This window comes from Acanthisitta chloris, unplaced genomic scaffold, assembly GCF_000695815.1.
Source record: "Acanthisitta chloris isolate BGI_N310 unplaced genomic scaffold, ASM69581v1 scaffold9008, whole genome shotgun sequence".
Taxonomy (NCBI): Eukaryota; Metazoa; Chordata; class Aves; order Passeriformes; family Acanthisittidae; genus Acanthisitta; species Acanthisitta chloris.
Genome location: NW_008686429.1, coordinates 500 through 24,273, shown reverse-complemented (window position 1 = coordinate 24,273; position 23,774 = coordinate 500). Strand labels below are relative to the sequence as shown.

Sequence of the window (23,774 nt, the reverse complement as noted above, 5' to 3'; positions counted from 1 at the left end):
TATCTCATTACATTTGTTGCTGTTGAGAGCTTGTCTTTTCTGCTCCTGCCACAGCAGGATATATGGGGATATATGGAACTAATGCAGTGTGACTACTTGGTTTTCTGGCTGCCATTCCACTAGGTTTCACATTTTAGTAACAGACTAACCCTATAAAATCTGAAATATCAAAGGGTTTTTTAAAATATAAATAAGCAAAGTCCTTAGCACTGATTCCTTCTTACCCTAGCAATACCTCACCCCATAATAAACATTAAAAACATCTGATGATAAACTATAGATAAAAGAAAATTTGAAAAATGCTTCTGAGACCACTAAATCTGAACAATTTAATCCTGGAGATTAAAAAAAAAAACCCCATCATTTGGATAAATGGGAATGGGTAATGACTACACAGGCGTGATGGGGAAACAGCTGATATTACTATACATGTAAGTGAGGGATTTTGCCAACTAGCCACGTAAAATTGCCTACTTTAAGATTCCATCATTGAGTATATATCTGGCTTGGTTATGCTGTTGTGAAAGGACATCCAAAAGACACTGATAGCTCAAACGTTTCATGAAGTCACATCATCATGTATCTGTGTTAGAAGAATTCGTTTCCACTATCCGTTTTTACTGCAGGTGTGTTTGGTGCCTGGGCACCAAATCATAGTATTTTAGGGGTTGGAATGGGCCTTAGAGATCATCTAGTCCCAATCCCCCCTGCCCTGGGCAGGGACACCTTCTCACTAGACCAGGTTGCTCAAGGCCTCATCCAGCCTGGCTTTGAACACCAGCAGGGTTGGGACAGCCACAGCCTCCCTGGGCAACCTGTGCCAGTGTCTCACCACCCTCATAGGTAAAAACTTTTTCCTAATACCTAGCATAAATTTCCCCTCTTTCAATCTGAACCCATTACCCCTTGTCCTATCACTGCAGCTTCTAAGGAAGAGTTCCTCCAGCTTCCCTGTAGCCCCTTTAGATACTGATAGGCTACTATGAGGTCTCCACACATCCTTCTCTTCTACAGGCTGAAATACCCCAACTTTCTCAGCCTGTCCTCACAGGGGAGATGCTCCAGTCCTCTTACAACTTCATGAACCTCCTCTGGACTTGCTCCAAGATTTCCATGTCCTTCTTGTGTTGAGGACACCAGAACTCCACATAGTATTCCAGGTGGGGTCTCACAAGAGCAGAGTAGAGGAGAAGAATCACCTCCTTTGACCTGCTGCCACACTTCTTTTGGTGCAGCCCAGGTTTTGGTTGGCTTTCTGGGCTAAAATCCACATGAATGATCTGTTCAGTGTATATTTTATTTGAAATGCTATAGCTGTATGAAAAAGAATTGCACATTTTAGAGCTTGATTTTGACAACATGCTGCTTAATGGAATGGTTTTATTTTGTCTTTAGGATGTTGACCTGAAAGCATGTCAGGAACCTTTGGATGACTGCTGTCCACACCAAGGACATGACCAGCTGAAACTGCAAGAGGAGGAAGACATAAACCAAGTAAATGATTTAAAAAGTGGAAGAAGGGAAAAGTGTGAAGAGGAAGGGAGGGGGGATATAGGACTTATCACTGAGATAAAGAGTAGTGAAACGGAGTGAAATCTTTTGAAAGGAATATTTTATTTCCTCTTTTCATCTGGAATGCCCCTTGCAAGGGAGGAAAGGAATAGTCACTTCAGACAACACTTCATGGATGTATACCTTCTGGAAAATTGCATACTCCCCCCACCCCTCCCAGTACAGTTTATGTAGTTTAAATGTTGTTAAGTTTACAGAAACTTGAAACTAACCATTTTTGATTTAGTTTCATTTTCGCAGTTATAAAGGTGTTGTGCTTGTGAGCAATGATTATTTTTTTGCTTACAAACACTAGCGACATGGATGCAAAATTATACTGCTCTCACCATTTATGTATACCTTGATGCTCAGATGTAGAATGACATTTGGGACACTGGACTTTTCAGATGTTAACATATTATCATAACTAGAAGGCAGGGAAATAATCTTAATGACATTAAACTAAAATGGGTACACTTTGGGTTTTGTTCTGAGAGCTACAATGGAAAGAGCATTCAATCTTCCTTAGACCTTGTGAGACTTGAGAACATCAGATTCAGGTTTCTTGCCAGCCTCTGTTTGTCATTCCCCTGATAGCTAGGCTGTGAAAAAAAGTCCTTGATTTTTCCACACTGCTAAGTACAGCCTAAGAGAAGGAAATCCCAGTTGTGCTGTTGTGGGCAGAGTAGGGATGCTCCTGCCATGGAGTTATTTTGCTCATTCTAGCAATGTGTCATCTCCTGTCAGGATGAAAACCTGATGGTGGGATCAGCAGTAGTATTTCACAGAGTTGTGTTCTGTTTCCACTTGGACTTTGATTTTTACTTCCTTTTATTGAAAATAACAGTGATTTATAACACATTTCTGTTTCTTCTGTCGTAGAGCAACTGCAACCATGTAGAGTCCCTTCTCTCCTTAGAGGGCTATTTCCAGCTTCTGTCATCACAGGTGGAAAACATGCTAGAGGTAAATGGGAAAACACATGTATTGCTAATAGATTGGAATACATTCAGCACTTGCTGGGTAATGACTTATGTCTTTTATCTAATAACCATACCCCACCCCATTCCCTCTGGGATATATATCCACAAATCAATGTAGTCAAACTTACCTGAAGATGTTGAACATGCTACTACCCACCTTTTTCTCAGCAGCTGCCATTGACCCTGCTGGAAAAAATTTCCCCAGTAACTTGTCTGGGATATGAAAGCTACAGACCACTGTCTTTACTGCGACCTGGTGTTCAAAGTTGGATTAAGCCACTGGATAACTTAATTTGTTCAATTAATAGTTCCCTTTCTGAAACCTAATGCCAATTTGTATTTATACAGTAACTCTTGGTGTGTTCTCTAGAGCATACTATGTTATGGAGCACTAGTAGCTATTGAGCATGTATGTGTGGGGAAAGATTACTTATCATAATTATTGGGTCAAGTGCTTACAAGGTTACTACTGTCAAGGAGGGCAGACCCATCTTTAGTGCAAATCAGGTCAGTCAGCATTTAGTTTTCTTTTTTTTAAAAAAAAGTTGCTTTCTGATACTATTGTTTACTTTCTGTGTGCCTGTCTTCCCCAAAATGACTGTTGTTACATTAATTGGAGTCTCCATCTTCTCTCACAGCTGCAATCATTAACCATGAAACTGTTACCTACATTCCTTTTTTGCCGTACTTCAAGGACACCTTACATACACTTCCCATTGTAGGAGCCTCTTCCAGGGTCATTAGTGTTTTCCATATAACTTCATGCTTATCTCTGGAACATCTGCTTTTGGGATTCTCTAGATTGGATAGTGCCTCCTAGCCCATAAATTAGCCTCCTTCGCTTTTCAGCTTTGGTAATGGATTGCACACTAACAAGACACAGAAGTCCATCAGTTTAGTTTTCTCTGTTTTTCTCATAATTTGGAAGGAATTTGGCTGTAGCCCTTAGGTAGCTGTAACAATAACACAGTTGCATATTTTATTCAAGACTCTTAATGCACTGCCATCTTGTGACAATCTAGCTGTTGAAAATGGATTGTTTCTTCCAGGGATCAAGTCTTTACAGTGTGGGGATTTTGTAATCGTTAACTTGCTAAGACTCTTTCTTTTCAAGGCCCTGATCGAAAATACCATCTCTATATCACAGACTACAGGTGGTATAGTACAAGAGGAGAAATAAGGCAAGACCTTCTTCTCTTACCTGAGCTCCCAGTAAGCATAATAGAGAACTTTAGGTGTTCTGGCCTTTATGATGCATCATTCCTTCCCTCTGGAAAGTGCTTTTTATATTGTCTGTCCAATGAATGGCCCTTTTCTGCCCCACAGTAAGGACACTTGGCTATGGAGGAATTGTATCACATGCTTACTACTTCACATTCTCAAGTATTTTGTATCCATCTATTTTATGACCACTCTGCTTGTCAACAAGTGCCCTCATGTAATCTTGGGCAATGGCTTTGCACTTCTAGGGCCCAGCCTCTATAACTCAGGCCCACAAAAGCTGGACCTTAATGCTACTGCAGCATTGTCAGTCCAGTTTATCATTTGGACTTCAGGGCTGAGGGATCATATATCAGCTTTATTTTTGTAAAGAAAAACTGAGTAGTAATTTAACGTCAAAAGACATCCACAAAAGGTATGATTTGGGGTGATGTTTCCTCCAAACTGATTTAGTAGAAGGGTTGAGTTGAAATCTGGATGCAATAGACTGCACTTAAGCAGTGCTAAGCCAAATGTCACAGCTCACAGCCCCTAAAGCTTTAAAAACTGTGAGAGAAAAACAGTGAGACTGAGACAGCACAATCTAAATGTTCCAGTTTTCCACTCCTCTTTTCTTCACCAGTGTTCTCACTGGTTAACTCCTGCAGGTGAGCTATTTATCTTCTTTAAGTTAACAGTTCAGCACCTTGAGCCAACTCACCCTTGAACCATCAATACCACTACCAGGGAAAGTCATGACCACTCCACCTAGAAGTACCTTTTCTTAGACCATATCAGATGTAACATGTAGGCTGTAGTTTCATGTACACTTGGCAACAGTCTCATTTCTACCTCTTAACACACATCAATCCCACACTGTCCTTTACAAGTCCTTTTCCCATTCCTTCAGTCACTTTTCTTCTGCACCCTTCCTGCTTCCTTTTGAAACATGCCAGCACAGGTTATGCTTTGTACAAAGGGAAAACAACATTCAGAATAGCTAAGAGTTTAACATATGCAAATTTGACTTCAAAAGAGCTTCAATAGTGGAATATTAAAAACCCAAACTGATTGTGACTGTGTAAGTGAGGGATGTAGAGTCATTCATTTTCTGAAAGATCCCATTTTCCCCCCCATCATCTTTTAGGTGAGCTTACTGGAAGATATACAAATTGCTACTAGTAGAGGTCAAGACCCATCATCCTCACACCACAATATAAATCTGAACCAAACACTTCACCACTGTTTCAGTCCTCCTGATGCTATGCTACTAAGAACAGACTACCCCACTCAGTCAAATTCAGAAACAAGACATCTACAAAGGCAAGAGTCTTTTGCTCAGTCAAGCTCTAATATCACAAATCCAGAATCACTCCTTCATGGGTCTAATTTGACAGGGTGGTTTTCAGCTGGTGACCTTAGAAACCTAGCAACCCATGATTATAATTTTGATGAAATTAAACTCACGTCTTTGGCTTTGGAGGAAGGCTTTGATCCTATAGAAGCTTCTCAGGTCTTTGAAGAACCTGGCTCAGATTTGGGACAATCTTTGAATTCAAGTCACAGCATCACCTCTTACTCACTCTGCAGTGAAGGTGCTGTTGGGAACAGCAGTGGTGTTAAATCTGCTTCTTTACACGGCTTGGGAGCTGTTGGTGGCCATTGCCAAGAAAACACTAAATATGGCCACGTGGAATATCCAGGTGATACAGAGTGTTCTAGAGAAGCCACATCTCAGCAGTTTCTTCATAACCACACTTACAATCAGCTGCCAAGTCAAGCAGCATCCACACTAGAGCATCATCAACAGCTGTGGATGAAGAAATCAAATGAAGTAAAGGATAGGCACCGTAATTCTACCAATGCAAACCACAGCAGTGATGAATGCCGTGCAAAAGCTCTGAGAATACCGTTTTCAGTAGAAGAAATTGTAAGCATGCCTGTTGACTCTTTCAACACCATGCTAGCAAAGAACCAGCTGACAGACACTCAGGTATCACTTCTACGCGACATCAGACGAAGAGGCAAAAACAAGGTAGCTGCCCAAAACTGTCGTAAACGCAAACTGAACGCAATTCTTAACTTGGAAGAAGATGTGTGTAATCTTCAAACGCAAAAGGAGAGCCTTAAAAAGGAGCACTCTCAGTGTAGCCAATCAATCAGCCAGATAAAGCAGAAGTTAAACAACTTGTACCATGATATTTTCAGTAGACTGAGGGATGACCAGGGTAGACCTGTTAACCCACGCCAATACGTCATTCACTGCAGTAGCAATGGCAGTGTTTTCGTAATGCCCAAACACTTGGTCAAATCTGAACAGAAACAAGATAACACAAAAGAGTAGAAGCAAAAATGAAATGGCTGAAGATCACTTAGGTTTTATTTTGCCTGAAAGAATGTAAAGGATACTTGGAAGACTGGAGGTCAGTGATTACAGCAGTTCAAACAAAACCAATTACACTTGAGGAGAAACACTGCACATTCAACCCAGCCAACTCTGATGTGTTATAAAGTTTATGAGCTAAGGCTTCTGAATGATTAAATTGTGGAGTTCTAGTTAGAAATAAAGAAGCTAGCACACCAGTGTAAGTGCAGTATTATAGACCTATGTTAAAACTCGTTACTGGTGATGGGGGGGGAGAACAGCAGCAGGGGATAAAAGCCAGCTTTAGATCAAAGCAACACATGCAAGAAAAACGTGTTTTAGCCTTGAATACTTGATTTTTCATAAAGTGACCTTATTTTATTCTCTAGCACTGAAAGAAAAATTGTAGCTCTAGTTCACCTTTGACTGAAATTCACTGTGGATTTATGCATTCTCAAGAGATAATCTGTGCTTTGTATTTGTTCAGAACTGTTCTGCTTTTCCTAGTTTGAGGAGAGAGGCTCAAGGAGGCTATTGCATTTTTCCTCACTACTTTCATGATCATAGCTCTAAGCAAAGACAATGTACCAATTAATTCTACAACTCATATGGTCAATCTGCAAATAGATTCTGAAAAATAATTAGCCTGATGCAATATTGTCTTACCTTCATCCTCTGCAACTGAATCATTCTTGACTTTCTTCCATGGAAATGACTGAAGATGAATGAGTGCCTGTCCTGTTTCCTAGTGACTGTGATGTACTTACTTGTGTACCTTCCCTTTTTCCCCCATTTTGATACCTTTCTCAAGAAGTACTAGAGTCTTTATCTTTTTTAAGCTGGTATTTTTTTAAGTGTCTTCAATGGTACAGATTTAATTAAAAAAAAATAAATTTCCCCGATCTTTAAAGTAAATTAAATTGAACCAAATTATTATTTATCTGTATTTGTGATTATGAGGTTACACTCCGACAGTGGCTGTGAATAAAGTTATTTATTTGTGCTATGAAAAAGACATTTTATTCACAACAGCCCACCCTTTACTATTTCACATGAAAAGGGTCTGCAAAAGAGATGGCCTAAAAGGCATGGAACAAATGATAAGGAATGTTGATGCATACAAGTCTGTAAGGTATTAAAATAACTACTAACATTTAGATAGCAACAGATACTTTTTATATATTTTATAAACAAAACACATAAAACTGATACTGAAAAAGAACAACTCACTGGCCACGGCACGACGACAATGGAGCAAGTTAACAGTCAGGTATGTTAAAAGATCACTTGTACCAAACATGTAACTACACACAGATGCAATACAGGTTTGAATGCCAAATTATACCTTTTGAAGAAACAAACTGTGCCATTAGCATGTGTATCATGTTGGTTGCTTGCACTTATGTTTAACAAAACTGATAGTATCAAGTGTTATTTTCTGAACAGGAAGCACTGCCTCAGTGCAAAGTGCACTGAATTATAAATAATGAAATCAGCTGTTCTGAACAATTTGCATTTTATATTAAAAGACTTCTTTAAATAAAAGTGTGCATCTGTTCCTTTATTCATCCGTTTCACCACAGCCTCAAATTGATAGGGTAAATTCATAGCAGAAACTCTCACTAATGAGGCTATGAAATTTCTTGCCATTGGTTAAAGATCAGTGCGGAGTGTATCTATCCTCAGTATTCACGAGGAATTTATCTAGTAATAGCTAATTATGAACTTCAACCAAAACAAGCAACAGGTAACAGATACATATAATAAACTTTAGTTACAGGGGAAAAAAAACAAACATACTTGAGTCAGCATGATTGTCATCTTTTAATTAAATGACATAAGCATTTTAAAGTCCATGCACATATATCCTTTGCAGGACAAGGTCTTTACCTCATGGCCCACGTGCACAAATTCTGAGAGATACAAGTCTGTAACTGATAAATCCAGAAAGCCAAGTAATTTTTGTTTTAGGGCCTTACAATTTTCTACAGTCCTACAAAAATAAGTAAAAAGCAAAAAAGCACCTTTTGGTGCACTGTTCAGTAGCAGTGGTGAGTGAACTGCACTCTTGTAAAGCCAGCTGCTAATGAAGCAAGGCACACACACAACTGGGAAACTTACACAGCTGAATTTTGGCACATGCCAAAACTAAGGAAGCATGCTGCAGCCCTTTCAGAGCACAAGCCTAATCCTAATAGAATAGAAAGCAGCATATCCAGATGAGCCAAATAAAGTGAAGACATCAGCCCCAAGCCCATTCCATTGCCTGGAAATTTGCAAAGGACTATGAACTGCTCTCAGCTAATTTAACTGTCATTATTGTTCAACAGAAGTTATTTCTTTACTAAGTTAGTGTATGAATCTCACTTTCTGCAACCTCAACTAGCAAGTATACCCTAACTTCTTAGGTAGTCATTTTGCTGCACTGTAACAGTACTGATGACACAGATACTGAGCATTAGGTCTGGATGCAAGATTTTCTTAAACCTTCACAGCTAAGTACCCACCCAAGCTGTAGGCAGAGTTCAGACTAAAGTCTTTAGTTTGCAAACTGCCATTAAACTTTGCCTAAAAATTGTTGATAGTATTTGAAGTGCATTGCCCTTCTGCAACTATAGTCTATTTACAAACTCAACCAATTCCAGACAAAAATCCCCAAACATTGCTTAGTCTTGGCTATGCCTTATTTTAGCATACTTAAAATTTGTGTAGGTTAGGCCTGACCTGTATTTCATTCAACAGCCTTAGTCTGCATTTGCAATCCATATGCAAAAAAAGGCGACACTACAGATGAGGAGCTATGCAGAATAACAGGACTGATAAAGAAATGTTACCAAAGTGCTTGCTTGGCTTCATTATTGGTAGGCTATAACTTTCAAGAAACCGAAATCTTAAGTGTACAAACCAGGTACCTCATTGTGTAAAAACACATGATGAGATATCAAACTTACTCTTGAGCCAGGTAAGAAAAAGCTATCAAGGCTGCATCCTACCTTACTGAACACTAGTATGTAGAAGAGCAACTCTCTGAAAATGGAACAATGAAAACACTTTTTACACCGCTAGAAAACCACAAAGCTGAGGAGTGCAAATGTAGCTGTTCTTACAGCAATAAAAAAATGGAAATACCAAGGTAGAAGTGCTTATTAAAATACTGTTCCCGTGGTAATACTATTAAGTGGTACTTAACACTTCATTGGTAAACTACATTTTTTGTTGTATCAATAATGAAGAGGTTATCTGCAAGAGGTTAGAAAAGGTCAGATTAAGCATAGAAGAAACAGTGAGTGGTGAGGATAGCACAAAGCAGAGATTACCTTCCCACTACTGCTGATAGCAACATGCATAGGCACTATGGAGCATTACCTGCTCGGAGCTCATAGATCCTCACCTTTTCTGGAGAAGCATCCATCAGAAACAAATGTGAGCCGAGCACTTTATTAGACTGCAACACCCACAGCACATTTTATGACATGTAAAGCTGCACACTCCCTCCCCCACAGAGGAGACACACCAACACTACTGTAACACTACACACACTCCGAATAACCACTAGAGCACCGCACCGAAGTGCAGTTTTAGAGCTTCATGGTTTGTTTTTATTCCATAGACTTGTCTTTTTACAGAAGCCAAATGTTACAAGCTGAGACTGTTCCTGCTTAAGAGCTTACAATCTAGATTTAGACGGGGGAAACCAGAACAAACTTCAATGATGAAATAAAGGACAAAGCAACTTCACAAATATCAGTTTGTCAGTCTTTGTCCTGAAAGATACACACAGCATTTGCATCTTACAGGAGTCAGAAGTACAGCTCTAACATGAATCTTGAGGACAGAGTTGGCAGACGCCTATAAATGAGGCAACAGGACACTCAACACCAGGTTGTAAAAAACTATTTATTAAATAAACCAAATAAAGATGGCATGTGTAACCACATGAAGTCTTATCACTGTAGTGTACCTCATAAAAGTATTGCAACTTGATACCTGCTACACAGCTACTAGAACTGCTTTTGAAGACCATCAGCCACTCATTTTCATACACTGCCTCCAAACAAACAAGAAAGAGGAGACCAAATAAGTGGGTTGGGGGGTGGGAGGCGTGTTCGTGAGACCTTAGGGAATTAGAACAGCAATGTTCTAGGCCTTTCCCCTGGTCACCCTTGTTCACACAATGAAGAAGCATGGGAGGTCACACAAACTAGTTTGTAACTACATGGTCCCCAAACACTGTTGCCCTAGTATGTTCATCACGCTGTCAGCAAGTCACATGGCTATTTATACACCGTTAATTTCACTGCTGATAAACAAACCACTTCTTGCTCCATTAACTGGAGTAACTCCTGACAACACTGACACTTCTGCTGCAATGCAAATCAACACTAGCTGCAAAGCAAGAACACAACTGTTAAAAGGAAAAGGACAGTATGACTTCTGGCAAACTGATCAGCATTACCCATGCAAACCCTTCCATGTCACACTCTTATGCATTCTAGATGTGCTGGAATGTACAGCTGAAAAACCAAGAAGTGAACCTGGCATTTCCCTCAGGAGGAAAAAAAAGCACTGCTATGGGGCTTGACTTGTATAACACACTCTTCTTCAAAAACAAACTGAAACACTAAAGCTACAGGGAATGTACTGTTACAGTATGTTCGAGCAAATAACCCTCTATCACAGAAGTGGTCAAGCTGCCAAAACAAATTCAGCCAACAAAAATTCAGATCTGTTTTTGGGGTTTATTTTTTCTTCCCCCATAGTACATTCATCATAAAACTAGAAGAAGTCTTCTTCCCCACACATAATGCAGTTCAATTCCTGTTCCATTTTACAAGAAAAGCAATTGCTCACATTTTCCTAAATGCTTTTCAGCATCTGCAGCACGAAATAAGTGAATAAAATTGAACTTTCATTGTAAATAAAACAGAAAAAAAAGTCTGAGTGGCCAGAACCCTAGTATTGACCTTGTTTCACAACCACCATGTATATATAGCTAGGTTTTATCTGCTCTTGTACCAGTTACCCACAAGTTATGTTGTCTTCCCTCAGCTTGCTGCACTGTTTGCTGGGGGAAAGCTGGGCCTAATACCAACAACCCAATCCTCCATTCTTAGTACACTGAAACACCTGTAATGTTACCCTTGCTTTGAAAACTAAGTCTGTAGAGTGGCATCAACTCAACTCATAGAAATTACAAAGCATACTTTGTCTACAAATTGACAACCAGTAATTGACCACACACTGCGGTTTTTATTTGAGGTCCCTAATGTTCTGTATCAGGGTTGACTCAAAACGGTGACTTCTCTCACTGAACATCATTGCTGAACATTGTGATTGCCACTTGCTTTAATTCTTAAGAACATGACAAGAAAGCAAAGTCATGGAAGTTCAACAGTGAAACATCAGGAAATGCAAATACACCAAGTTTAAGACTTTAAATATCCAGGAACTTCATTTTTGCACAGTGCTGTCCCCTATACACTCCCTTCCCCCCACTGCCAGCAGATCAGAATTACAATACCCTCGTGGAAAACGTAACATTCTTAATTCATATACAGTTTAAACCTTGTTGCAAAACTACTGAAAGAGCATATCTCAAACAGAAAAGAGAAGATTACTGCCCTTTGAAATGGTTTTTTTAAAATGTTGCATGAATGTGGACTTGGCGACTGTGAAAAAAAATTTCCATCAACTAAATCTAAGTTACAGGAAAAAAAGGCAAATTCCTTATGGTCTGGTCATTCTGTTGGAAAGAAGAAAGTAAAGTGGATTTTGTGCATCTTCATTTTCTGCTTCCATTGCAGCCCACCAGTTACCTATGCAAGTATTTCAAAGTTCAGCTTAAGAAACAGAAATTCTATGTGAATCCTTAAATAGTATTATAAAGGTTAAAGACATGATGACTCTGCCAAAGCTAAGCATATAAATTTCACGTTTAAAATAAATCTATGAAGATAACTGGTTGAAACAGTACAAACTGAAATACTTTCCCTCAAATACATTCCCAGCTGAAGCTTTGCCGAGCTCATTTAGTGGTGGTGGTGGTTGTTGATGTTTTTGTTTGGGATTTTTTCCCCACCCCCACGATGCAGCTATCAGTGACACAGTTCTGGTACAGCAGGAACTCTACATTCCATTCAGTCTTTCTCTCTTCATGCTAAAAGTTCTTTACAGGTGAAAAGAATACAGCTATTTTCCTATCACAATTTGACAAACTGATTTAAGTGGTTAGTTTTGTTAACAGGAGAGTGAGAGATTATAAAACACAGCCAATAAAAAGCTATTTTTGATCAACTGTGTGCAACAGCAGCATTTTTAATTTGCAGCACTGTTTCTCCCAACAGAGAACAGCTGCCTATGGTCAGAGATACAAGTTCTGTGAATACACTTGCCAAAGTGATTTTGTTTTAAATCCACCTCAAAATGGAATGTTTCAAATCACGAAAGGGTCTAAAAGCTGCACATCAACATTATTTAATGTTAGATACACACTAAGGTTTTATTAAGCATTACACTAGAACTACTTTGGTATAAAAAATACTTTATTTTAAAGCTATGAAAGTTATAAAAATATGTAGTTAAACTTTCTACTCACAGAACGTTTGCTATTTTAACATTAGTGATTTGTTTCTCCTAACGAATCTGAATTTTATTCGAAAGATTTACAAGACATTACTATAATTTAAAAACCCAGCATTACAGGGAGCTCTACTAATTGTGATGTTTTATCAGTATTCATTTAACCTCTAGATTTTTAATGAAGGCAGCAAAAACAACTATTTTCTGATGATACAGAATTTCTTATTTCTTGAAGCGTTTCTGTGGTTGACCACTTCTTCATTAGTTACCTGCAGCATGGCACCTTCCTGCCAAAGAAAAAAAAAGTGTATCTGAAGATGTTTATCACATATGTCTAAACCAAATTACCAATAGGGGAACTTCAGCCATTTTTTAAAAAAAAAAAGTATAAGCAGTTCACTGGTGTGTCTAACACAAAAGGAACAGGACTTTTGTTAGCTGAGTCCACGTTCTTCAGTTGGAAGCCTTTTAAAGGCAATGGAACTTTAAAATTGGGGCGTTTTGGTTGCCTGTTTTTTTGGTAGGTTTTGATTTAAAAAAACAAATATAGTAGAGTATGCCACCCTTACTCTGTATAACTCATTCGTGACTTGATGAATTTTCATTAATTTTAGGTGCAAACATTCAAATGCAGTGCGAGTAAGGCTGACTGAATTTGGCACTAAGGTTTGTTAGCTGCAAGAACTATAAAAAATGGTGGAAACCTCAACATTCTAGCCAAATTCCAATTTACATAAACACATCGTACACTTGTGAAATACCACCTGCAGTTTCATTTGAAGCTTTCACTTCCCCTCCTAAAGAACTGCTTATGCAGTTGTTAAAAGAATGGACGACACACTCCTTCACAGAGGCAGATGTATTCTGTGGTGCAATTTTTTTCCTTACACGTAAACAGTCTACAGTTACTTGGGAACCTTCAGGATGAAACGTGTTATATAAAATAGATTACAGCAGACAAGACACAACAACATAGTTCATTTTCAACAGCACAGAACTACCTTCATTGCATTACCTTGCAACCACCGTAATGCATAGACTCCCAAGAAAAAAGAAAATGTTGCAGGATGCAAAAATAAAGTTGTATGATTTAATTAACTTGTGACCTACCATTTTAACTACCAACACCAGGGATGGAACCCTTGCAAAGCTTTACTAATGGACACTTGCAGGTCTCATTTGTTCAACTGTAGCAGTGTACAGTGGCAGCAGTCTATGCTTGTCCAGGGTTCATATCATGGCTAGATTCCAGTAGGAAAAAAATATGTTAAGTAGCTGAAATTAACAAAAATTTGTTTGTAAAAAATTTAATAATACAAGAAAACAGGATTCACAAATTTCTTTTCAATTTGTAATTGTTAACTCAATTCATTGCTATGTTAAGCTACATAATAATAATAACTATACTGAAAGAATACTGTCATACAATATTAGTTTCTTGTTTTTGAAACATTAAGAAAGGAAAAGTAAATAAGATCTTACCTAAAGAAGTTTAACTGAAGCTTAGAACTATTTTGCTCTACACCCTCAGCCTTCGTTGGCATCCTTATAAACTACTGCAGTTAAAGCTTTGCAGAGATATAGCACAGCTTTTTAAGACTGGCTGAACTTAGTGGCGTTTTCAAGAGTTCTCTTGTACTAGACCTGTGTCCCTGGAAGAGTACCTCGCTGGGGATATTTCCTTTCCTTGCCATTGAAGAAGCAGCATCTAAAAAATCTAAAAAGGTGTTTCTCCTTGCAGAGATACCCCTTAAGTTATCTAGATATTTTAAACCTGATTATTTACAGACAACATACTTTTTCTGACCAGCATTTAATTTTACACGTACAACAATAGTTTTGTATTATTTGTGGGACCTTATACTACCCACTCCTTGCCTTATTTTACAGTATTAAAAAAAAAATCTAAAATTACACAATATTTCCTTTAGAATTATTTTATTAAATCATAAATGTACAACAGCTTCTTAACTCTACACACGCACTTAAATTTTTAAAAGGAAAACGTTATGTCTTATTACACCATGATCCTGGCTAATAGCTTTTCAAAACTTTGAGAAAAATCTTAAAAAAGGTTTCACATGTCACCTGAAACTTACAAATTTAACATTATCAAAGGAATGCTTCTACACTTACAAAGACCACTAGAAAGAAACAACAATTAAAAAGCTAAGAAACTGTCTCAAAGGCATTTTTACAATCCTTCCTCCACAGTAAGGTAATGTTATTAAATAATCCAAATCCATTCACAAAATGGCTCTCTGCATCTGCTCTGGTGTCTTCTGCCATATCACTGCATATTTATGCATGACTGAGATAAGTGTTTCCTTAACATTGTTATTTCGATAACCTGAAGCTGTTCTGTTACCTCTGGGCTCTCATCCTCTCCTATTTATACAGTGAAGCCTGTTTCAACAGAAGTAAAGAGTAAAAAAATAGGTTATGAAATTATTCATCTAACCATTTTTTAAAGGAAAGATAATATCCTAAAAAGCTTTTAGCTCCTGCAGCTACTCTCAAGAATCACTGCAATTTTAACACTTATAAGCATACTTACCCATGGCATGCTTGAAGAAACTCAGTAACGGCTCCTCCCTCCATATCCCCCACTTCCTCCACTGCCCCCTGGACCATAGTTTCCTGCAATTGCAGAACAAGAAACAGAACAGTTCCATCAGTTCTCTTTGTAAATCTAGGAACCCTTCTGACTGAAGTAATCAATCAGAGCTTGGCCGAATGAAGTTTAACATCTGCTTTACTTCCAGAGACAGCATATACAACGAAGACTAACATTTTGCGGCCTCCCTCTAAATAACCTTGAAAAGCTGCCACAGGAAGGAACCACATGCTGAACTCTTAGAAGATTCAACAGTGTCACGTGTAATTTGACATACTGTGCTGTCTTGAGCCTGTGAGAGCTGGTTTTATTTGCATGCTAAACCTTGCAAGAAACGGCTTCGTGTTTCAGTTTCCATTTCACAAGCTTTACATGACGTATTAAGTAACATTTAGACAACAAAAAGCAGGAAGTGTCAAAAAAAATGACAAAACAAGAGGATGGGAGAAAGGAAATCCCAGCAGGTCTGGCGGAGATTAACTACCCTCTACAAACAGTGTAAGCTGACAGCAAAGAACACGACACAGAATCTTTACAGGTTAGAAACTGCAAAATGTTGTAGAAAAAGTTAGGATCTAGCAATTTCTCTTTTGAAAAATAGCAAAAAGAATTTTACCAGAAACAAGCTCTACAGTCTCAAGATGAGAAACTGTCACCAGCTTGCAGAAAGAACATGGACACTGCAGCCCATCTATTGCAGATTTCTACACATTCATCTTGGAATCATACAGAACGGCCTGGGTTGGAAGGGACCTTTCAACACTAACTAGTTCCAACACCCCTGCCATGGGCAGGGATATCTTTCACTAGATTAGGTTCCGCAGAGCCCCAATTCAACCTGGCCTTGAAGACTGCCATGGATGAGGCATGCACAGCTTCTCTGGGCAACCTGTTCCACTGCCTCACCACCCTCAACAGGAAAGGCTTTCTTACTAATAGCTAATCCCAATCTGCTCCCTTTTAGTTCACAATAATTACCCCATATCCTAACTTCCCTTCAGCTTCCTCACAGGGTTAAAAGCCTGTGCACTCTGGCTACAAGGAAAGTTGGGACATATACAATACCTCCACCATATGGTCCCCCCATGTTCCTGCTGCCACCGAAGTTTCCACTCTTCATCGGACCATAATTTGAAGGTTGTTGGTTGTAGTTTCCAAAATCATTGTAGTTTCCACTTCCATAATTGCCTGCAATATCGATACAAAAGTGGAGAAATACCTAGATGAGCCAAAATGGATATAACACTCACAAAATTACCTCATCATTATAATTTTAAATAAAGTTCAAAATCACATAGGTATTCCGGCAGTGCATGTAACAAATGGTGTTTTCATTCTATTTCATACTACTTGGAAAACAACAGCTTCTTTAGACAAGATTTACAAACATCCCTCCCCCAGTCTCAAACAACTCGCACTAATTTACAACTGAGATGCTTAAGGGTCATTTCAAATCTGTTACCTCCTCCATAGTTGTCATAACCACCTCCATAGCCCCCACCCTGGTTGCCATATCCAGGTCCTCCTCCACCATATCCTCCTCTTCCTCCTCCATAACCAGGACTGCCACCGAAGTTGCCACCTGTGACAACACAATCCTTTAAAATAAACTTTTAACTGCAGATAGAAGGCACTTGAAATGTACACAAACACTTTTCTGTTTACAGGTCTACAGGGGAAGGAAAGTTTTGTAAAGATACTTCTACTATCGCTTTTTGAGAAGGCACATACCATCTCCCACCCTAACTGAACTGAGACCAAACCCCACCAGTCAGGCTGCCTAAAAGCCTCAACTGAAAGGCTTAATGAAAATCTTCATTTTTCAGGACATTTAAGACATACTCCTATTCAAAAGAAAAGGACATGGTTGTCCAAGAAATAACCCTACAATTTGCCGTATGAAAGTTTAACATCAGCCACAACCACGTATGCTTCTTAAAGCCAACAAAATCGCTTAGACAATTAATATAAATTTTATAAATAAAAGTGTTTCTGAATAAGAGAAAAACAACCGTCATCACAATAGTAAACTAACCTCCAGGTCCTCCACCATATCCATTATACCCATCACCAAATCCACGGCCACTTCCATATCCATCTGTTGGGAGAAAAAGTCACCGAAGTATTTCAACTCATCTATAGCAAACTAGGAGAATTCTCAAATCCCTATGACCTTAAGGGCCAAATCTCAAACTGCTGACTAAGCACATAGACTTGACATCAGAAAAAAGTAAATGCAACATCCATCCAATATGGATTACACTCAAGCATTGCTCTACATTTTCCCTGTTCTTGCATTTGCACAGGACCCAGTTATAAACAGTCATGCAATTGCTGCTTACAACCAGAGAAGACCCTGAATTCCTTAACAAAATGATTAAGTTTAGGTTTCTTCTGGCTTTCAATGAAAGCTTTAAAAAAAAAAAAGTAACTTTAGTTCACTGAATACCCACATAATCCACCTGTGTACTGCATTATGTTTTCCCAAAAATTCTGTAACTGCTAGAGCTGCATTTAAATTAAACAGCACTAGAGTTTACCAAGTTACCCAGAATCAGAAAGACAGCAGTAATAAGGTGAAAAAATAAATGCTACAAACATGCCTGTCTTACCAGCTCCCCCTCTGAAATTGCTGCCAGGCCCTGGACCAAAGTTGCCACCACCTCCACGAGCATCACCAAAACCGAAATTCCCTGTAAGTTTAACATTTGTAAGGAGTGAGATCGTGGAAAGCGAACTCAAAAAAACCCAAACAAACAAACATACAAAATCAACCAGAAACCATGAACCATTACTTGTACATACCTCCTCTCCCACTCCTAGAATTCTGAACCTCCTGCATTTCCTGTCTAGAGAGAGCTTTCCTTACTTCTGCATTATGGCCATTGATGGTGTGGTACTTCTGCACTGTAACCACATCAAATAAGACACTATCAGCATTAATTAAGTACTGATCTGGCAACAAGTGTTAGACTTTGAAAAATGAAGTTGTTTCAAAATTAACCCATACGTGTTCTGAATCATTTGAAAGAACACCAAATACCTATTTTTAAACAGAGATAACTATTTAAAATAAGTGTTCCCACATAGCTCACCAAAACTACAATGCAGCAAATAAACAAGGCACTTAACTTGTATAATTAACTCCATCCTGGCTAAAACCAGGACATTAATCCCATTACCTCTCTAAGTTTACTTTTACACAAGACTGCAAGGAGTAATGCTATCAGCTGAAAGAGTGAAATGAAGCTTACTTACACACAATTTTATCCACAGGATCGTGGTCATCAAATGTAACAAATCCAAACCCTCTCTTTTTACCAGACTGTCTGTCAGTAATGATTTCAATAGTGTCGATTTTTCCGTACTCCTCAAAGTAGTCACGAAGGTGGTGTTCTTCTGTGTCCTCTTTAATGCCACCAACAAACAGTTTTTTCACAGTAACATGAGCACCAGGTTTTCCAGATTCCTGTTAAAACAATTCTTTATTATCATAAAGAAAAACAATTTCACAAATCACTATTTTGCCAGGATTTCAGGACTAGAATACTGATGAGCTAGGATTTTTCAGGCACTGAGGTAACCCTCTTGCAATGCATACCCCTGCAACCTTGTTTGGGGGGGCTTCTGGGAAGGAAGTAAAACAGGGTCATTTGGAGTCCCTCCCTTTATGTCAGAGCCTTAAAAGCACTGAAAAAGATACATATTAACTGTATGAAAGAACTTCCAAGTATTTAGTAACGTAAACTGGAGCAGAATCAGCTTCCTCTGCCCAACTTCCCAACAGCAGTGAACCCACATTCCACTCATGTTCAGGTCCTTCAATCTCATCGAATTCACAATGCTGTATTTTAAATCCTAGTTAAGATCTGAAGACAACTCCACATATTCTTGAGTTATTACTGCACTTTGAGCATGATATCCAAGCTACTGCACTAAGAATGACTTACTCATGACACTTAGCAACAGCTTAGTGCATACACAATATGCAGATATGCTCCTTTAATTACCTTCTTCCAAATGCTAACCAACCCTGCATTCTGCAGGGAATGGAAACAAACCTGGAATAGCTAACAGGTTGTTTTCCTACACCTTAGGGACACTGCTCACTCCATTCCAGCTTATCAGCCTGAACGCACTGAACACCCAGGTCCAACCTTAGACTGGTAAACCCTCACAGAGCTCCCACAACATCATGAACAGAACTTGCCTTATAGTCCACACTTTCTCAAGTACCTCTGTGCCACTGTAACCTGGCTGACAAGTTTACAGGTGCACTGCACTCCCATGCACACACCTGATATGTACCCTGAAGCTGAAAAATCAAACATGCCTGGGGCTAAAACCAGCAGAGTCCAAAGATGATTCGGTACATCACCACTGGAAAAAAGAAGGTTCCCTACTACATTCTCCATTTTTAGTCACTTCGTTATACACCTTTTAGAAATACTCAAAAAGTATAGTGGAATGGTCAGGAAAGAGTAACAGGAGTTTTTTTAATCTGAGGCACAGGAACAATCACCATTCCAGAGAAGAGTTAGTTTTGAATTTGCGTAATTACAGGCATTCGACATGTTTCTGCTAACATGACTTTGAAAGTCTAGATGTGTCCCTTGTAGACAATTCTACGACCAGAACAACTTAATAATTCACTGTAATAAGGGACGTTTATGTAATAGTGTCAATTAACTGACCAAAAGTGTGGGAAATAGTGCCCCAACTATGGCCGTTTCACTAGAGTTTAAACCCAGGCAATTTCAAACAACAACAAAGCATGAATGCCGACCAAAACAGGTTATTTTTTCAAAGCATGGGAAGTATCTACTTTCAAAGCCATACTTACCTCTCTAGCCACAGCTCTTTTAGGCTCAACCACCCTTCCATCAATCGTGTGAGGTCTTGCAGCCATGGCTGCATCGACTTCAGCCATGGAAGAGAATGTTACAAAACCAAACCCTCTTGATCTTTTGCTTGCAGGATCCCTCATTACCTAAAACCAATAAACACGTTTAAACCATTTATACCTGTCACATGTTAAGCTTTACACTAACACTATTTCGAGAAAGCATATAAACTTAATTGAAATCTCCTTGATTTGGCTTCAAAACACAATTATAACAAAGTAGCAGGCTCTGCTGATCTAATACATGAATAGCACTGCTTTGCAACACAGAAACTCAAACCCCTACTGTCCTCCAAGACTCTACTCACTAATGCAAAAATGCTGCTACATCAGAGGGGTACATTTTTATTTGTTTTCTCAAGAAAACCATATACATAATTTCTTTAAGCTTTCTGAAGACCACTGAGTTATGAACTACTCCCAGAACAAATTCAGCAGAGAAACTCCTACAAGAGCTGCTGTCCCTGGCGATATTTAAAGGACACTCCGACACGGTAATTTGGGACATGATTTAGTGGACTTGGCAGTGCTGGGGCTAATGGCTGATTATCTTATGGACCTCTTCCAACCCAAATGACTATGAAACATCACAAAGACATCCTTTTCCAGCTTTATTGAGGTTGTTTAGCTTTCTGCCAAAGGTTACCAATCACACAAACGCAACAGTGCTCTGTGTGAGCACTGTCTAATGCACTTCAGCCAATGACACTGAAGTTGAACTGTTGAAATCAGTGGTTAGAGATAATCTGGGAGGATTTTACAGGCAACAGATTGTGAATGCTCCCTATCAACAGAATTAACAGAGGGAAGTATCTATGCACTGCTTCAATGGACTGAACAGTGTATAAACCAACCAACTGTACACTTAAAATCTGGTCTTCCATGCTCTCATTAAGCTATTCATAAAACAAAGTCGTCACTTACAATTCCCAAACATTCCATGCTATTGCTATGCATTACTATGACAAACTTACCACACAGTCTGTAAGCTTCCCCCATTGCTCGTAGTAACTCCTCAAGCTTTCCTCTGTGGTTTCAAAGCTTAAGCCGCCAATAAACAGTTTGCGGAACTGTTCCTTTTCCCTCTGCAACAGAAAAAAGAGGATTACATTAATATAATTAAAAACACCTCCTCTGCATCAGCACAGTTAAGACACTAAGATTCTCGTAAGTGCCAAAAACTTTCAGCAAGGCTTATTTTCAAAATGAACTTGGCTCTTCTATATGTTTTACCCTATTAAGGAAATTAAGCAATTTATGCAATTCTACAGGTTCACTTCTAGATCACATATTTCATTACTGTGCTTCTTCCTGTCACTCCCTTCAAATATCAAGAACAAGGGACCATTTTCAAAGACTTCCAGAATATTCGTTGCAAAAACCTTTATGAGATGCTTTTTAAGGAAAAGGAAAATAAACCTCATCACAGAAAACATGTGTTCACTCATACTGCCTAATTCTATTCCAATTGCAATTTAGTTTTAAAAACCGTTACAGCTCAAACTGCCGCACATGAACACTATTCTGCTATTTACCCAAGGCAATAAAAAAAATTACAGCTAAAGATGCTCTAAAATGGGACAATAATTTATATTCCCCCATAATTATTAAAGCAAATGAAAGAACATCTGTAAAATTCATCTGGGATCCCACACCACTGAAAATAGCAGCAAACCTATCTGCCCTCAAAAGCAGCAGTATTAGAATTAGTAACTCCCTTTAGAAGAAAAATGTGAACACACATTCACATCCACTAACATAAATCATGCTTTCAGTAAGACTTTATTACCTTATAGAGAATCATAATTGCATTTGTTCAGCAGAAACTTCTGCTGTGCTGACAAGTACATCATAAACAACCCCAACAAAACAAGACCACTAAATAAGATTTACTATTTTGTATCCAGTGGAATAGCAAGGCAGAAAGGACAACCTTCCAACCTCTACCAGTTCAAAGCACTTCTATATCAACTGCTTACAGTAAACATGCATTTTTTATACACACACAACAGCATCACTAATTCACTACTTCAAATTTCACATGGCAAACAATTTTTAAAATGCACTAAGAAATTGTCCCCTTCCACAGAATGTAAGATTTCAGAAGGTCTTGTTAAACAGAACTGTCCTGCTAGGGACAAGGGAGCTCAAATGCACCTTTATAGAGTTAACTAATTTAAAAAATCTGGAAAATCATCTTATGTGTTTGGTTCTGTGTTTTCTTTCGGGTGGTGGTTGTTTTTTAAACATTGCACAGGTAGTTGTCACTGACAAACACAACATGACCAACTGTGCACTGGACATTAAGACAAACATAAAAACGAAGCTAGACAAACAAAAACAAGCTATAAGATCAGAAAATAAACCAAACAGTGCAGTGCACATATACTTTCAGAAGAATTAACCCAATCTGCATGTAGACCATCATGTTTCCTGAGGTGTCCAAGGCAGGCCTAGATCTAGGTGCATGTAACAGGCAGACACTTACTGCAGGTAATACTGAACCAGATTTTGTTCAAATACCAGCTTGGGATACTGCAGCCTGACAAGAAAGTTCATTTCCTCTCCCACTCCCTGCCCCAAATATATACTGTATTTGAGAACTATCAGTATAAATGTCTCTTGAAAACACCTGGAACCTACTGTTTGGTCTAGTCTTTTTTTTCTCCTAGGTACACAGCAAAAGCTAGCACTGTCTCCTCCTTGTACAGACAGGCAAAATGACACAACAGCTTAAGAGCAGCAAACACGTGTTTTAGCCATTTCCTTTCACCTCATCTCATGAGAGGCATAAAAGGACTAACTCTGCATACCAGACCTGCACTAAAAAAAATCGTATGCCTAATGTCAAACTATCATTTATAATTTGAATAGGCTGGCCAAGAAACCTTTCAAAGTAACAGTACTGCCAAAAAAAATCTTCCCTTCAAATTACTTCAGCTCTGCTACCTGAAAATTAGTGTCCACTTGGTTGCAGTTTCATAGGCCCACAAAAGATGTTTTTTCCTATACAATCTATTGTGAAGCATTAAATAATGCACATTATTGTAAAAAATATGAGAATCAAACAAACTTAAGAGGTAGGATTTCTCCCCTTAGTGTTTGGTTTACCTCTGAAAACAGCTATAAATACGTAAATGAAACTCAGGGAAAGAATGAAATGTGTCAGCTGCAACGACAACAAAAATATAACACAGATTACTAACACACAGAACAGTAATACACTTTACAGATGTATTCAGTGCCATGCAGTACATGCCCTACCCAGGGCAACATCAAGGCACCACACACATCACAGAACACAGCAATAAGAGGAATCATTACCACTTCTTTAATAAAAACCACTTTGTGGAAAAGAGCATAAACATGCTGCTCCACTAATAGACACAGACATACTCTGAATGTGAAGAAACTATTTGTCTTAAACATGACAAGTTTAAGGATGCTCTGGTTAGCCTAGCATTGAACTTCCACCATGGTCCAGAGAGCTCTGACTGTCTGAAAGTTTACGTGTAAGTTTATGCAGGTGTAAAATGTAGAATAAAAATTATCATCGCTCCAGTCCATCTTGGAAAC

The 23,774-nt window shown here is 38.6% G+C and overlaps 2 protein-coding genes across 2 annotated transcripts; one reads left to right on the top strand and one right to left on the bottom strand.

The window, feature by feature from the left end:
• Nucleotides 1-1,395: 1,395 nt before the first annotated feature.
• NFE2L3 (nuclear factor, erythroid 2-like 3) lies at nucleotides 1,396-6,078 on the top strand (the record flags this gene model as incomplete). Its single annotated transcript, XM_009080118.1, has 3 exons — nucleotides 1,396-1,494; nucleotides 2,434-2,517; nucleotides 4,882-6,078. Coding segments are annotated over 3 exons (1,380 nt in total), but the record flags the coding sequence as incomplete, so codon positions are not given.
• An 8,521-nt stretch (nucleotides 6,079-14,599) lies between these two features.
• HNRNPA2B1 (heterogeneous nuclear ribonucleoprotein A2/B1) lies at nucleotides 14,600-21,283 on the bottom strand (the record flags this gene model as incomplete). Its single annotated transcript, XM_009080115.1, has 10 exons — nucleotides 14,600-15,084; nucleotides 15,236-15,318; nucleotides 16,361-16,483; nucleotides 16,758-16,877; nucleotides 17,331-17,393; nucleotides 17,908-17,988; nucleotides 18,101-18,202; nucleotides 18,554-18,764; nucleotides 20,139-20,285; nucleotides 21,173-21,283. Coding segments are annotated over 9 exons (1,020 nt in total), but the record flags the coding sequence as incomplete, so codon positions are not given.
• Nucleotides 21,284-23,774: the final 2,491 nt, after the last annotated feature.